This window comes from Lacerta agilis, chromosome 14 (assembly GCF_009819535.1).
Source record: "Lacerta agilis isolate rLacAgi1 chromosome 14, rLacAgi1.pri, whole genome shotgun sequence".
Lineage (NCBI taxonomy): Eukaryota > Metazoa > Chordata > Lepidosauria > Squamata > Lacertidae > Lacerta > Lacerta agilis.
Genome location: NC_046325.1, coordinates 7,830,581 through 7,843,650, shown reverse-complemented (window position 1 = coordinate 7,843,650; position 13,070 = coordinate 7,830,581). Strand labels below are relative to the sequence as shown.

Below are 13,070 nucleotides of genomic sequence, written 5' to 3'. Positions count from 1 at the left end.
CACCTCCTGTTCTTTTGCCCAGGGTCTTTTGCCTCACCATCTCCACTATTGACTCCCTGTTGCTACTCAGCTTCAAAAAAGAAAAGAAAAGAAAAAAGTGTCCCCGGATTCATGGGGGGGGGGGAGAGAAATCTGGTAACCGTATTATGGGAGGGGGAGATTATTGGCTCGCTTTTGTTCTTATTTTTATGATGTTTTGTATTTTTTATATTGTAATTTTATGTTGTGACCACCCTGAGATCTACATAGATAGATATAGGGAGATATACAAATTTAATAAGCAACATAGGTATCTGGCCACTGCAAAAACAGGATTCTGGAGTAGATGGGCCTTTGTGCTGTTCCAGCAGGCTCTCTTGTGCGTTGAGAGTTGAGGGAGTTCTGCTAGTAGCCTATGCTATATGTGTCTCCCCTCCGCTGCGTCACTTGACTCAGCTCTTTGAAGTCTGCTGTCCTGCATTATGAACTGAACAAAGTGGCATTCCCATACCCTCCAACATTTCTCCGATGAAATTAGGGACGTCCCATTCCATAATGATAATTTTACTATTTATACTCAACACATCTTACTGGGTTGCCCCAGCCACTCTGGGCAACTTCCAACATATATAAAAACATAATAAAACATCAAACTTTTTTTTTTAACCTTTCCCTATACATGATTGCCTTCAGACGTCTTGGAGATTGGATAACTCCATACCGTCCAACGTTTCTCCAATGAAAATAGGGACATCCCAAGGAAAAGTGGGACATTCCAGGATGAAATCAGAAATTGAGACGGCTTCTCTAAATTGGGGATGTCCCTGGAAAATAGGACACTTGGAGGGTCTGCATTCCAGGTCAGCTGCCACCTACCCTGAATGCTGTCTCAGCAGGTGATGGCTGTACGGAGTTTTTTTTCCCTAGCCAACAGGAGCCAGAAAAGGTCTCCTTACTGGCCAGGAGAACTGAATCTCAATTAGACCAATTGCAGGCAGCCATGGAGGTGGGCACTCTTCAAGGGACAGGCCCAACAGAGCCGGCAGGCTTCACTTGGGTGTGCACCCGGGGGATTTACAGAGGAACATTTTTAAGCAGAGTCTTTACGGCCATATCTCTGGGATGCTGCAGCAGCCGGATTCCCGCAATAGGAAGGGGTTAGACTAGATGACGTCTGAGTTGCCTCGCAATCCTACAGTCCTAAGGCTTTACAACATATTTGACTGGATTCTTTTTATTATAAAAAGTTTTTTAAAGCAATCTTTATTATTTAATCATCTTCTCCCATAAGCAACTATTAAGAACAACAAGCAAATACACTTAGCCTACTTGTAGACAGATCTATCCCATCTCGACTCTCATACGAATAGGAGCCCAGCAGCTATAAAAATAATAATAATGGTCTGAAATACTGAGGGAAACAGCACATTTCCAAGTAGGCAGTTGAGGGCCTCGAGCAACTCAGCCATTTGATATCAGTTGAAAGCATGAACAGGCACCAAACTAAAAGCTTATGCAATATTCATCTATCTATCTATCTATATACAGAGGTAGGGGACAGAGAGAGGCACTTCAGCACTGTTTTGAAGACACCCCGTGCAAAAAAAGTACATTTAAAGTCTCAAGATCCAGCAAAGGTCTGCTAACATAATATTCGGACCCATCTAGGAGGTAAGGTTGAGCTGAGTTGCTATTTTGGCTGCTTACATCCACCCGCACCACCAGTATCTTCTAGTAAATTCATTTCTATTTCGTCAGAGAGCTTTAAAAAAATGTGTCATGCTCACCGTGCTGGAGAAATTCCTATCTGTTTCTTACTAGAGCTACTGTGCATAAAACTCTCTTTTAAAAAAAAAATCAACAGCAGCAACAAGTGAAGGAGTTTTCAGAATCACTACTTGTGTTCTGTTAGATGGTTTTATTACTAGCTGAGCGGTGTAACTCATAAGGGGGAGTACGGAACGTATTTACTACTTTGTACTGAGTTTGTACTCTGTTCACACCCCTACACCATGAGGACTGGCTGATTCGGCGCATTTCCAGCTCACCATAGTCAATCTCTTCATACATTTCTTCTACTTGAGTCATGTCCTCTTTTGGCGGTTTGTCACCAAACGTTGGCAGGAACCACAGATAACGATTCGGGATGTATACGATCAATTGTCCCCATATCAATGTCCCTAGGCCAAAAAAGATGGACCACAACCACTGCTCCAGTGAAAGCTTTGTGCAGCTAAAGGGCTTCCCTCCAAGCTGAACAATCATGACCTGTACGACCAACGTTCCCACGCTGATAAAGCAAAAAATGGTATTACTGAATATCCCCGAGAAAACATTCCTTTCCCCATGAATCTTCCGGGCGTTGACCTCGTTAAAAATCTGCATCATTACAAATGTGTTAAATACAATGGTGTAATGCTCGGTAGGAGGGTAATTCATGGGCACATTTCTCGCGTTCTCGATATCAAAGAACTTTTCGCCTGCAAAAACAAGGGAAAATACAACGGCCATCTGGTAAATCGCGTGGAACAAAATGTTTTTCAGCATCGTGCGGGAGATAAGAGGCTTATTTCTCCCATAAGGCTTGCGTGCCAGCAGAGCTTCAGTTGGCTTTTCTGTTGCTAAAGCAAGAGAAGCAAAAGTATCCATTATGAGGTTGACCCACAGCATCTGAACAGCTTTCAGAGGGGAATTCTGGGTGACACACGCCCCAGTAAAAGCGACTACAACGGCTACCACGTTAACAGTGAGCTGAAACTGAAGGAATTTGGAGATGCTGTCATACACATTCCGACCCCACATGACAGCTTTGACGATGCTTGAGAAGTTGTCGTCGGTGATAATGATATCAGAAGCTTCTTTGGCGACATCAGTTCCAGCAATGCCCATTGCAAAGCCAACGTCGGCTTTCTTTAACGCTGGCCCGTCATTGGTACCATCTCCAGTCACTGCTACCACCTGCCTTTGTTCCGTGATGTTGCTGTTAATGATCCCTGTGACCAAGTTATACTTGTCAGCAGGTGAGGACCTTGCAAGGACACAAAGAGTAGGCCAAACTCTGTCTATTAGCTCTTGTTTAATCTCTCCATCTGGACCGCGTATCAGCCGATTAAAATCGTGACCCTCCATGCACACAGAGGTTTCCCCTTGCCTCATAATGCCACATTTTGTAGCAATCGCCCGAGCTGTGTTGATGTTATCCCCAGTAATCATACGTACAACGATGCCAGCTTTCTGGCATTTTCTTATTGCGTCAGGAACTTCAGGTCTCACCGGATCTTCGATGCCTACAATTGCAATACAGGTCAAGTCCTTGAAAATCTCATCCTCGTCGTCCCAGTTGGGTTCTGAGTAGGCAGCTGGAAATTCCTTGTATGTCAGGCCTATGGTGCGGAGTCCCTCAGAGGCCATTGGTTCAATCACATTATTGATCACATTTTCTTTGTCTTTTTTGGAAAAAGGTCCTGGATGCCCATTGGCATCCAATATGCGGGTGCATTTCATAAGCAGTATTTCAGAAGCTCCTTTGCTGTACAGCCGAAAGCTGCCATTGGGTTTCTTCAACACTGTGCTCATCGATTTCCGGTCAGAATTGAAGGTGTACACTTTGTGCAGTTTTTCTTCCGTTATCTTGGCCCTTACAGCCTCGAAATTCTGGTTCAGGTCCAACAGCAAACCAAGTAAGGCGCATTCTGTTTTATTGCCAATTTGGCGAGGGAGTCCTCCTTCCTTTTCTGGAGGCATGATTGTAGATGTATAAGCACAATTTACAGCAATGCCTTCAAGCAAGTAACTCATTGTGGTGGGCCGAATCATTTCAGGGATGGGGATAACTTTATAATGTGCGCTACCAATAAAAATTTGGACTACTGCCATTCTGTTCATGGTCAAGGTCCCCGTTTTATCAGAACAGATCGCAGTTGCATTACCCATGGTTTCACAGGCGTCCAAGTGCCTCACGAGATTATTATCTTTCATCATTTGCTTCACAGAGTAGGCAAGGGAGATGGTGACAGCCAGTGGCAGGCCCTCTGGAACAGCTACGACCAAAATGGTCACTCCAATTATAAAGAACTTCACGATATGCTGTATATAAATCGGCGTGCATTCAACAGTCCAAACACGCTTCTCAATTGCAAAGGTTTGAACCAGGAAAAAAATGATAAGGACGAGGACCGTGATCACTGACATTGCCAGACCTGCTTTGCCAATCTGAAGGGCTAACCGTGTGAGTTTTGCTTGCAGAACTGATTTTTCTTTCGGGTGTGAGGCATGCTTCTGGGCACTTTCCTCGTCCCCAACTTGGTTTCCAGACGCTTTGTGGGGCTTTGGGGCAGATTCCTTGCTGTGCCCAGGAGTCAAGTCCCCTGAATTTTTGTGCTTCTTCTCTGCCTGGTCGTCTCCGACTCCGAGTAAAGTGAGGATGATCCCTGTTTGTGAGTTTATGCCCACAGCTGTAATAACCATTTTCCCAGAGCCTTCCATCACATGGGTACCTGAAAGTAACATCGGGTCCACTGTCAATGACTTCTTGACGTGATCTGATTCCCCTGTGAGGGAGCTCTCATCAACTTTCAGATCGTGCCCCTGGATAAGCAAACCATCAGCTGGCAAAAGGTCACCATATTTGATCTGTGCAATGTCCCCAACCACTAATTCGGCTACTAGCACCTGCTTGCATTCCCCGTGCCTGATGACAGTAAACTTCTGCTCACTTTCAATGCGACTCTGCAACCCCCTAAATTGCTTTTCCTTACTCCAGTCATTGAAGGCAGTTACCAACACCACACACACGACAGATAAAAGTATTGCAAACCCTTCGATCCAGTCAGCCTCCTCCTCTTCCTCTTCCCCTCCGGGGGCTTCTGCCTGGCATGCTGCACTATTCCCTCCAGGTGGTTTATAAAAAGAGAGTCCCAAGGAGATGATGGCTGCAGCTTCTAAGATACATAGCGTCATGTCCTGGAGTGCTTCCCACATTAATTCCAGGAAAGTTAGGGGCTTCTTGGGTGGTATAAAGTTGCTTCCGAATACAGCTTTCCGTAGCTCTATTTCTGCTTTGCTACCAACTATTCCAAGTGTGGGTGAAGTCCGCAGTCGTTTACAGATTTCAGAGATATCACCATAAAGTTCCTTTATTTTCTCCACTGCCTCAGACTTGCGGTATTCCATGAGGTTTCGCAGCTCTGAGAGAGTGATCCCGAAGTTTTTGTCAGCAGTGTCTCTAGTGACCATCATCCTGTCTTCCTCCACAGAAAGAAATGAGAGAATCAAGATGGCTGCTATTCTCTATCCAGAATCAAGGAAGGTTTTTTCTTTCTTTCTTCCCACCACACCACTTGGTCTGTACAGAGGACAGCAGGGGGTACTGTCAACTCAATAGCAGAGGGCCTTGTAAATTCAGAGATCCATCATCATTTACATGTCTACACAAGTTCTTTTAAATTACCTTCTGTATTATTATTTTTTAACCAGGCAAGAACGATAGGCTCAGATCTTCATTTATTCTCAATTTCCGCACCATGTACTGTGTGTTTGCTTCAGTTCTTTTCTTGCTCCATGTTCGCAGCTCAGCCCTGTCCCAACAGCCTGGTATCACTAGCTCTACGTTTCAGGAAAAGGATGTAAAACACAGCTCTGTATTTCAGGCTCTTTCATTTTCCCATGTTGGTTGATGTCTCCTCAAAAGCGGCAGTTACAGGAGGATGGGAAATGGAATCAGAATCCCACCAGCAGCCAATGAATCATGGCTTATGTCACATTTCCCTTAGCTCTGAGTGTACATGTCACTCATAGGTGTGGTGAGTAGAGTTCAGAATTCTAAATTCTGATTCTGTTTTCTTATCTCTTTCACTTTGTTGATGAATTCTGTTGCTGTTTTATCATCACTTTAAGTTTCCCTGGTGAATCATGAGGCTGTTTCCAGGTGGCCGTAACTTTGCTTGGTGAATTCTTATTCTTTCTTTCTTTCTTTTTAGTATAAACTTTTTTGGGGGAGGGGGGGGTTAATTCTCTCATGCTGTTCTCTGATCACTTTAACTATAAAATATGGATTCTGAAGCTAGGGACCCCAACAGACAGGGCTTTTTGGGGGGGAAGGGTATATCTACTGTAATAGTGAACTCTTCAATTCTTCCTCCTGCTTCTCACAAGGGGGCAGGCATGGTGTGGCAAATGCAGGATGCCTTCAGCTGCAACTGAAATAAATCCACAATCCAAGTACTGTTGCTGTTTTCAGCTGTGAGTCTTTTTTAGACATTTCCATGATAACTGTTTATGTACAAATCCCAGGACAGATTGACTACCTGAGAGACTTTCCCACACTTGTCTCTGTTTCTTCAGTCCTTGGATAATGATTCATGGTGGGGAAATGTACCTGAGTTACTGGCCGAGGGAGCCGGTGTATAGCTTCCGGGTCATGTGGCCAGCATGACTAAGCCGCTTCTGGCGAACCAGAGCAGCGCACGGAAACACCGTTTACCTTCCCGCCGGAGCGGTACCTATTTATCTACTTCCACTTTGACGTGCTTTTGAACTGCTAGGTGGGCAGGAGCTGGGACCGAGCAACGGGAGCTCACCCTGTCACGAGGATTCGAACCGCCAACCTTCTGATCAGCAAGCCCTAGACTCTGTGGTTTAACCCATGGCGCCACCTGGGTCCCTACCTGAGTTGTTAGGAGAACAATATTCCCACTCCCAGAGATACAATTCCCAGAGCTCCCTGGGAAGAGGAACTGACTCTGGGAATTGTAGCTCTTGGAGGGGAATAGGGGTCTCCTAACAACTCCTAGCACTTTCCACAAACCACAGCTCCCATAATGCTTTGAGGGAACCTACGCATTTTTAAAATGGTGATACAGTGCTTTAACTGCATGGTGAGTGTGGCCTCATGGTATGAGGCAATGGGCTGAAAACCAAGGACAGCCACCACCAGCAGAAATAAAAATCTGTCACTAGTACCAAAACCCTTTCAAAGCACCCTCCACATCCAAAATACTGGATTTTACATTCCACCCATACACCACCCATTACAAATTATCTCGATGCACGTGTTTGCATTGAAGCAGTGGCAAAGCCATCAATAAACTTTGATGCCAAACCTGTTTCCAAATACCCTCTTTATGTATCATGAGCCACTGAGGAGGCCTCATGCAAATATCTCCAGGAGGTTTCAAAAGAATCTCCTTCAATATAAAAGTTTCACATGCTTCCACTCCCCAAATCACTAGGACATTACTTCATTAACGTTATGAAGTTTTTCTTATTCTTGTTTTCTTTGGCGGCCTTCCCGAAATGTAAGTGTATTTTCGGTGGAAAGTTGAGAAGTATTGGAGGTGACTGGATAGCGCTCAAACATTAATTGAGACATTCTCTGCTTTTAGGGGTCCTCTCAGACGTTCAGATTGTATTGTCTGGGTCAGGAATGGTGAGGCAGGAGAGAACCTCAGCCTTCTCTGTAAGGTCACAGGTTTCTCCATCTCCACTCAGCACTGTGTGTGGCACTGGGTGCGCCAAGCACCTGGGAAAGGGCTAGAATGGATTGCAAGCACATACCCCTATGATGGGGGAAAGTGGTATGCCCCTTCTCTGAAGAACCGTGCAACCATTTCTTTAGACAACTCCAAGAACGACGTCTCCCTCCAGCTGAACACCCTCACAGCTGCAGATTTGGCCATGTATTTCTGTGCCCGAGAATACCACAGTGAGATAAGGTCTGCTGGGGCTGTGTATAAAAAAAGGAGGAACTGCTTCTGAATGCAGAATCCCCACTTGTAATTGCTGAGTAATAAATATACTGTGTAAAGATACTTAACCAAGCAATCCTGTTCTCTGCTGATGCTGGGGAAGGAACAATTATGTTGCAGCATTTCAGTTATTGGCCTAATGAAGCCATGGTATGGGCATTTATTATGTGACCCAACATATTTGCTTTTGATGAAATTATGAGATGTGGTGAATGTTGGACCCAAAGCCTAGCAGGGAAGTGGCAAGGACATGCACGCAAGCCCCACTCTTAAAGACTTCACATACAGTGGCCACCCTGAGTCCTCTGACACCACTGCTTCTGCCTGTGTTTGGGATTGTGTGTTTCTTTGCCTTGGCATTATTAGACATAACCTCAAACCTGCATTTGTAGGAGCTAGCAGAGCTCCATCAAGTAAGCCAGCTTCCTCACCATACACTTGATTCCCAGATTATGATTGTGATTATTTTCCATTTATTTTATTTTATTCTTACATTACTACAATGTTACAATAAAAAACCCATCTTTTAACATTTTTGCATTACTATATCTACACTAATAAAGTGCAAGTGTCTATGCGTCCGGTCCTTGTGTCCGTGGGATTGCGCTACTGCGCATGTGCCCCACGGAAAGCCGTTGGGACTTGGAACACAGAGACTTCGGGCGGCCGGGCGAAGCTGTTGAAGTGGCGGGTGTGCACGGGAACGCGGCGGGTGCGCACTCGCATGGACGTACTTCTAAGCGGCTTTTAGTTTGGTCCAATCGCCTGCTGTTTACTCAGCTTTGTTCCCCTCCCCCCTCTGGCTTTAATCTTAGCTGCCTTTGCACTTTCTCTTTCTCTTCCTTATTTCTTTCCGCTGTTTCCCCCCCCCCAAAATAAATAAATAAATCTTGGGCTTTTCCTATTGCTGTAGAGGGGGTGAGGGTGGGGAGAACTTACTCCGTTCGTTGTCACCAAGCAGTAGATTTTATAAAGTTGAGTGCGGAGATTTTTACCGCTATCTTCGCCGCTTCGGGTTTGAGGCTTCCTGTTGTGGGGAGGGTTCTCTCCTTGCGCCCGGGCTTCCCCCTCCGTCAAACAACGATAGAGATAGGAAAAAAAAAACCTTATCGGCGCTGCTGGAACCTTTCAACACAGGGTCACCCCCTGTGCATTTTTTGGGGTCGCGTAGCCTTCGCGGCGCCCCAGTAGCCCCTCAACAACTGCTCCAGTCTCAGAGAGCTCGCAGAGCACACCCGTCCTGGTCGTGGTAAAAAGTCCCTTGCCCATCATTCACCACATATGCTCTAGCGCCCATTAATTTAACGGGTTTAAACGGGTTTAAAGCACTAGTAGATTATATATATATATATATATATATATATATATATATATATATATATATATATATATATATCCAATTATCCTTGATCAATTTCACCCTTTTATATCCTTGTGATTTGGCATCATTAAGTTTGTTACTGTATCCTTTAATTTGTGCTCCCCCCCTTTAATTTGTGTTTAAACAATATTCGTACAATATTAACCATAAAATCTTATGTAGCTCTTTTATCATAACTTTGTGGATTTCAGTCTAAACATATCAATAAGTTTCTCGTGGAACATCATTTTACCATATACTCACCTACACGTTCCCATTCTTTCTTTTAAGTTTTGATTAGATAAAGTCCCATCAGTGGCAGAATGGCAAATGAAATTTTGTGAATTCATTGAATTGGCCAAAATGACGGCAGCAATTAGATTACAATCTAATCAAAACTTGATTCCCAGATTAATAACAATGGAAACATGACGCTTTTAACACCAAGCCAGCTTTTTTTTAATGTTTCCATCTGTATTCCACTTCACATGCAGCCTGATGAAGCGGAACTAAAGACTGCTTGCTACTTTGCCCCAACGACGTTCTTGTCCTAAAAGCCATTTCTCAACTGAAACATTTGCTGAGATATTTGTACCAACAGAAGCCCCATGAAGCACCCAGGAATCAAACTTTGTTCTGTGTAAGAAGAAGAAGAAGAGTTTGGATTTGATATCCCGCTTTTCACTACCCGAAGGAGTCTCAAAGCGGCTAACATTCTCCTTTCCCTTCCTCCCCCACAACAAACACTCTGTGAGGTGAGTGGGGCTGAGAGACTTCAAAGAAGTGTGACTAGCCCAAGGTCACCCACCAGCTGCATGTGGAGGAGCGGAGACGCGAACCCAGTTAGCTATGTCGATTTTTGTTGCAGAATAAGTCCCACTTCAATAAATCACCAGCTATCTGACAACCACTTCCCCAAGGTGGAAGCCATGGACACACACATAGAGAATGTCATAGCTTAACAGACACTGTTAAGGCTGGAAGCAAGCCCTATAACCAGAATTGCTTCTAGTACCTCCTTTTATGTTAGGAGTCACAGGTGGAAGGCCTCATGCAAATATCTCCAAGTTTTCAAAAGAATCCACTTCATGGTCTCTGGGTGTGGAAATTTCTTCATTGGGAGAAAGGTTGGAGTAAGGACACCTTCTCTTCACACACAAGACTCTGCTTCTCCTAAAACATGTATGACACTTCAGATATGCATGTGTAACAAGGGTTTTTATTAATGCAGAGAGAGCCACCTATTAAAACACACAAACATTGTAAATATGATAGACAGATACATGGTTAGATAGAAAGATAGATAGTTTCTCTCCTTCTTCAGGTGGATTTATAAAACCAAAAGGTATGTATCTGGTGAGACTGAAAGGTATAGAGCATGGTTAGTAGCCAGAGCTTACAGTGAGAAGCTTGGTAAAGCAAGATTTAATGGCATTGCATTATTGTGACAAAGATATGGTAATAGCTGATTTGTTTATAAAAAGCTTTGAGTATGGATAAACATGGAAATTTTTGTAAAGCAATTGCAAATGAATGAAAAAGAAAAAATCAGATTGATCAAACGGGCGAAAGGAGAATTCAACTCCACTGGAAGGAAAACCCATTAATCTCTACCAAATGTCATTTTGCACATTAAGTATCTTATCACAAAATCAGACCTCTCCCCCCTCCCGTTTCTCACAAGGGGGCAGTCATGGTGCAAAGATGAGAAAATGCCCTATCTCCCATGACTGAAATAAAATGCAGCTCAAAGTACGGTTGGTGATTTCATCTGTGAAGGCAAATACTTTCTCAGATGTTTCCTGGTCAACCAACTTTCTATGAGCCCCTTGAGACTTTGAGTCCCCGAGAAACTTTCTTGCAATTATCTCTGTACTCTCAGCCCATGGGCAACAGTTTGTGGGGAAGAAATCCATGGCACAATCTTCTTCTCTACAAATATGGATGCCCTGTAGATTGAGGGCATGGGTAAACAAAATATTTGTAGTACAGCAGAATATTTGTAGTACAGCACTTTGAGCAGAAAATCCCAGATCTAGAGAAGTCGCCCTGGCTTCTGTTTAAATGTCCTACTTTCTCAGCCATCATCACAGTGAGGCCCAAATCTCCTCCACAGCCACTGTGACAAGTCATGAACGCTGACGTACTTAACTTCTTAACTATTTATTTGTGCTTTTACGTTGTATTTTAATCTTGTGAACCGTCCTGAGATTTCATGATGAAGAGTGTTATTTAACTATAATAAAATGATATTAATATTAATCATCATGATCTCTCTCCAACTTCACAATGGCTACCCCAAGGGTGGCTACCCCAAGGATGAAAGGCGTGGGACTCCCAAAACATTTGGATGAGTTTACCCACCCCTGTCCAAAGGCAAATGCTGGTGAGGAGGACTCCTTCTTAATTCACCCAGACAACCTCCACGCTCCTGCTACATCCTAATCCACACCCCTTCTGTGCTTACGATTTCTTGTCAATCAAACCCTCACCAAGCAAAAGGGAGAGGGGTAGGTGGAATTGGCTCAACTTTGTCTCTTTCCTTTGCCTATGAAGGTAAATTGCCTCCTTTCAGGTGTAGAGGACTATTAATTTTTTTTATAAAAATGCAATTTTCAAAAAATTTCCCTCCCTGCAGAGGTAGCATTTTTTTAAAAAAAGACTCTTGAGGTAATTTCATGAGGGGAGAGAAATAATAACGGTGTTGCATTTGAGAGGGTAGTGGGCAATCCAGGGGTGGAAGAAGGGTGCACTGGAGTGTGAATATAGAGATGGAACCTATACCTTACATTTTCTTTATTTACTTAAAATTCCTATTCTCCAGGTTGCCACAACAGAGCTCCCTCCCAGCACAATTTTTTCACAAGCTGCATCTGAAATTATAATTGTATTACACCAACGGCACCTATATAGGAGCAGGGGGAAGGAGCCTGAAATAATAATAATAATAATAATAATAATAATAATAATAATAATAATAATAATAATAATGCCTTTTACTATCCACCACAATCAGCAGTTTTAAAGTATAACAGATAGAAAAATCCATCCCCAGTTCATTAATCTCTTGCAAACCAACCTACAACACCAACGTCTTTGATTGAATTTTACTTTCCAATTTTGACCCCTCCATTAGAACTCCACTCTTTGTTGCAGCACACCAACAGCATCTCTATAGGTACATGGGTCAGGGAGTCTGAAATAATGTTGTTGTTGATGACGATAAATGCCAGTCCCTTTAACTATCCTCCACAACCAGCCGTTTTAAAGTATAAAAGAAGAACCCATCCCCAGTTCATTAATCTCTTCCAAACCTTGCTTCAACACCAACGTCTTTGATTAAATTTAGCATTCCATCAGAACTCCTCTCTGTGTGCATTTCCTTGTGTGTGTCATTGTGTGTGCAGGGGACAAAGAGGATACCAGCAGCAAACCCTGATCCCCCAAACTGCTTTTATCTGCCTCATGGGCCTCACTGGGGAGGTCTCATGTAAATGCCACCAGGAAGTTGGGAGTAGTTTCGGATGAAAAGCCCTGAATATAAAATCTTCACTTTCTTCCCAGCCCAGAATCCCCTCTTTCCGGCATCTCTAGCACATTCATTCACAAACATTATGGAGCTCTTGTTGCTCTTGTTTTCTTTGGCGGCTTTTTCTAATGGTAAGGGAAGTTCTACAATATTAATTTACTTCATGTGGCAGTTAGATGACGAACAACCATTCATTGCCATATTTTCTCTTTCCAAGGGGTCTCCTCAGACATTCAGCTTGCATCATCTGGGCCAGGAATCGTGAGACCAGGAGAGAATCTCAACCTGATTTGTAAAGTCACAGGTTTCTCCATCTCTACTCGTTACTATTGGTGGCATTGGATCCGTCAATCTCCTGAGAAAGGTCTGGAATGGATTGCACAGATATACCCCTATGATGGAGACACAAGATATGTCCCTTCCCTGAAGAACCGAGCAAGCATTTCTTCAGATGCCT

At 43.6% G+C, this 13,070-nt stretch overlaps 1 protein-coding gene across 1 annotated transcript; it reads right to left on the bottom strand.

Moving 5' to 3' along the window:
* Window positions 1-1,857: 1,857 nt before the first annotated feature.
* Window positions 1,858-5,295, bottom strand: LOC117058622 (plasma membrane calcium-transporting ATPase 1-like). Its single transcript, XM_033169906.1, has one exon. The coding sequence runs from the start codon at window positions 5,215-5,217 to the stop codon at window positions 1,888-1,890; it is 3,330 nt and encodes a 1,109-aa protein (XP_033025797.1). The 5' UTR covers window positions 5,218-5,295; the 3' UTR covers window positions 1,858-1,887.
* Between the last annotated feature and the right edge of the window lie 7,775 nt (window positions 5,296-13,070).

What these genes read in the sequence shown, in the direction of transcription:
- LOC117058622 (XM_033169906.1), bottom strand. Translation starts at nt 5,217, where the DNA reads ATGATGGTCACTAGAGACACTGCTGACAAAAACTTCGGGATCACTCTC.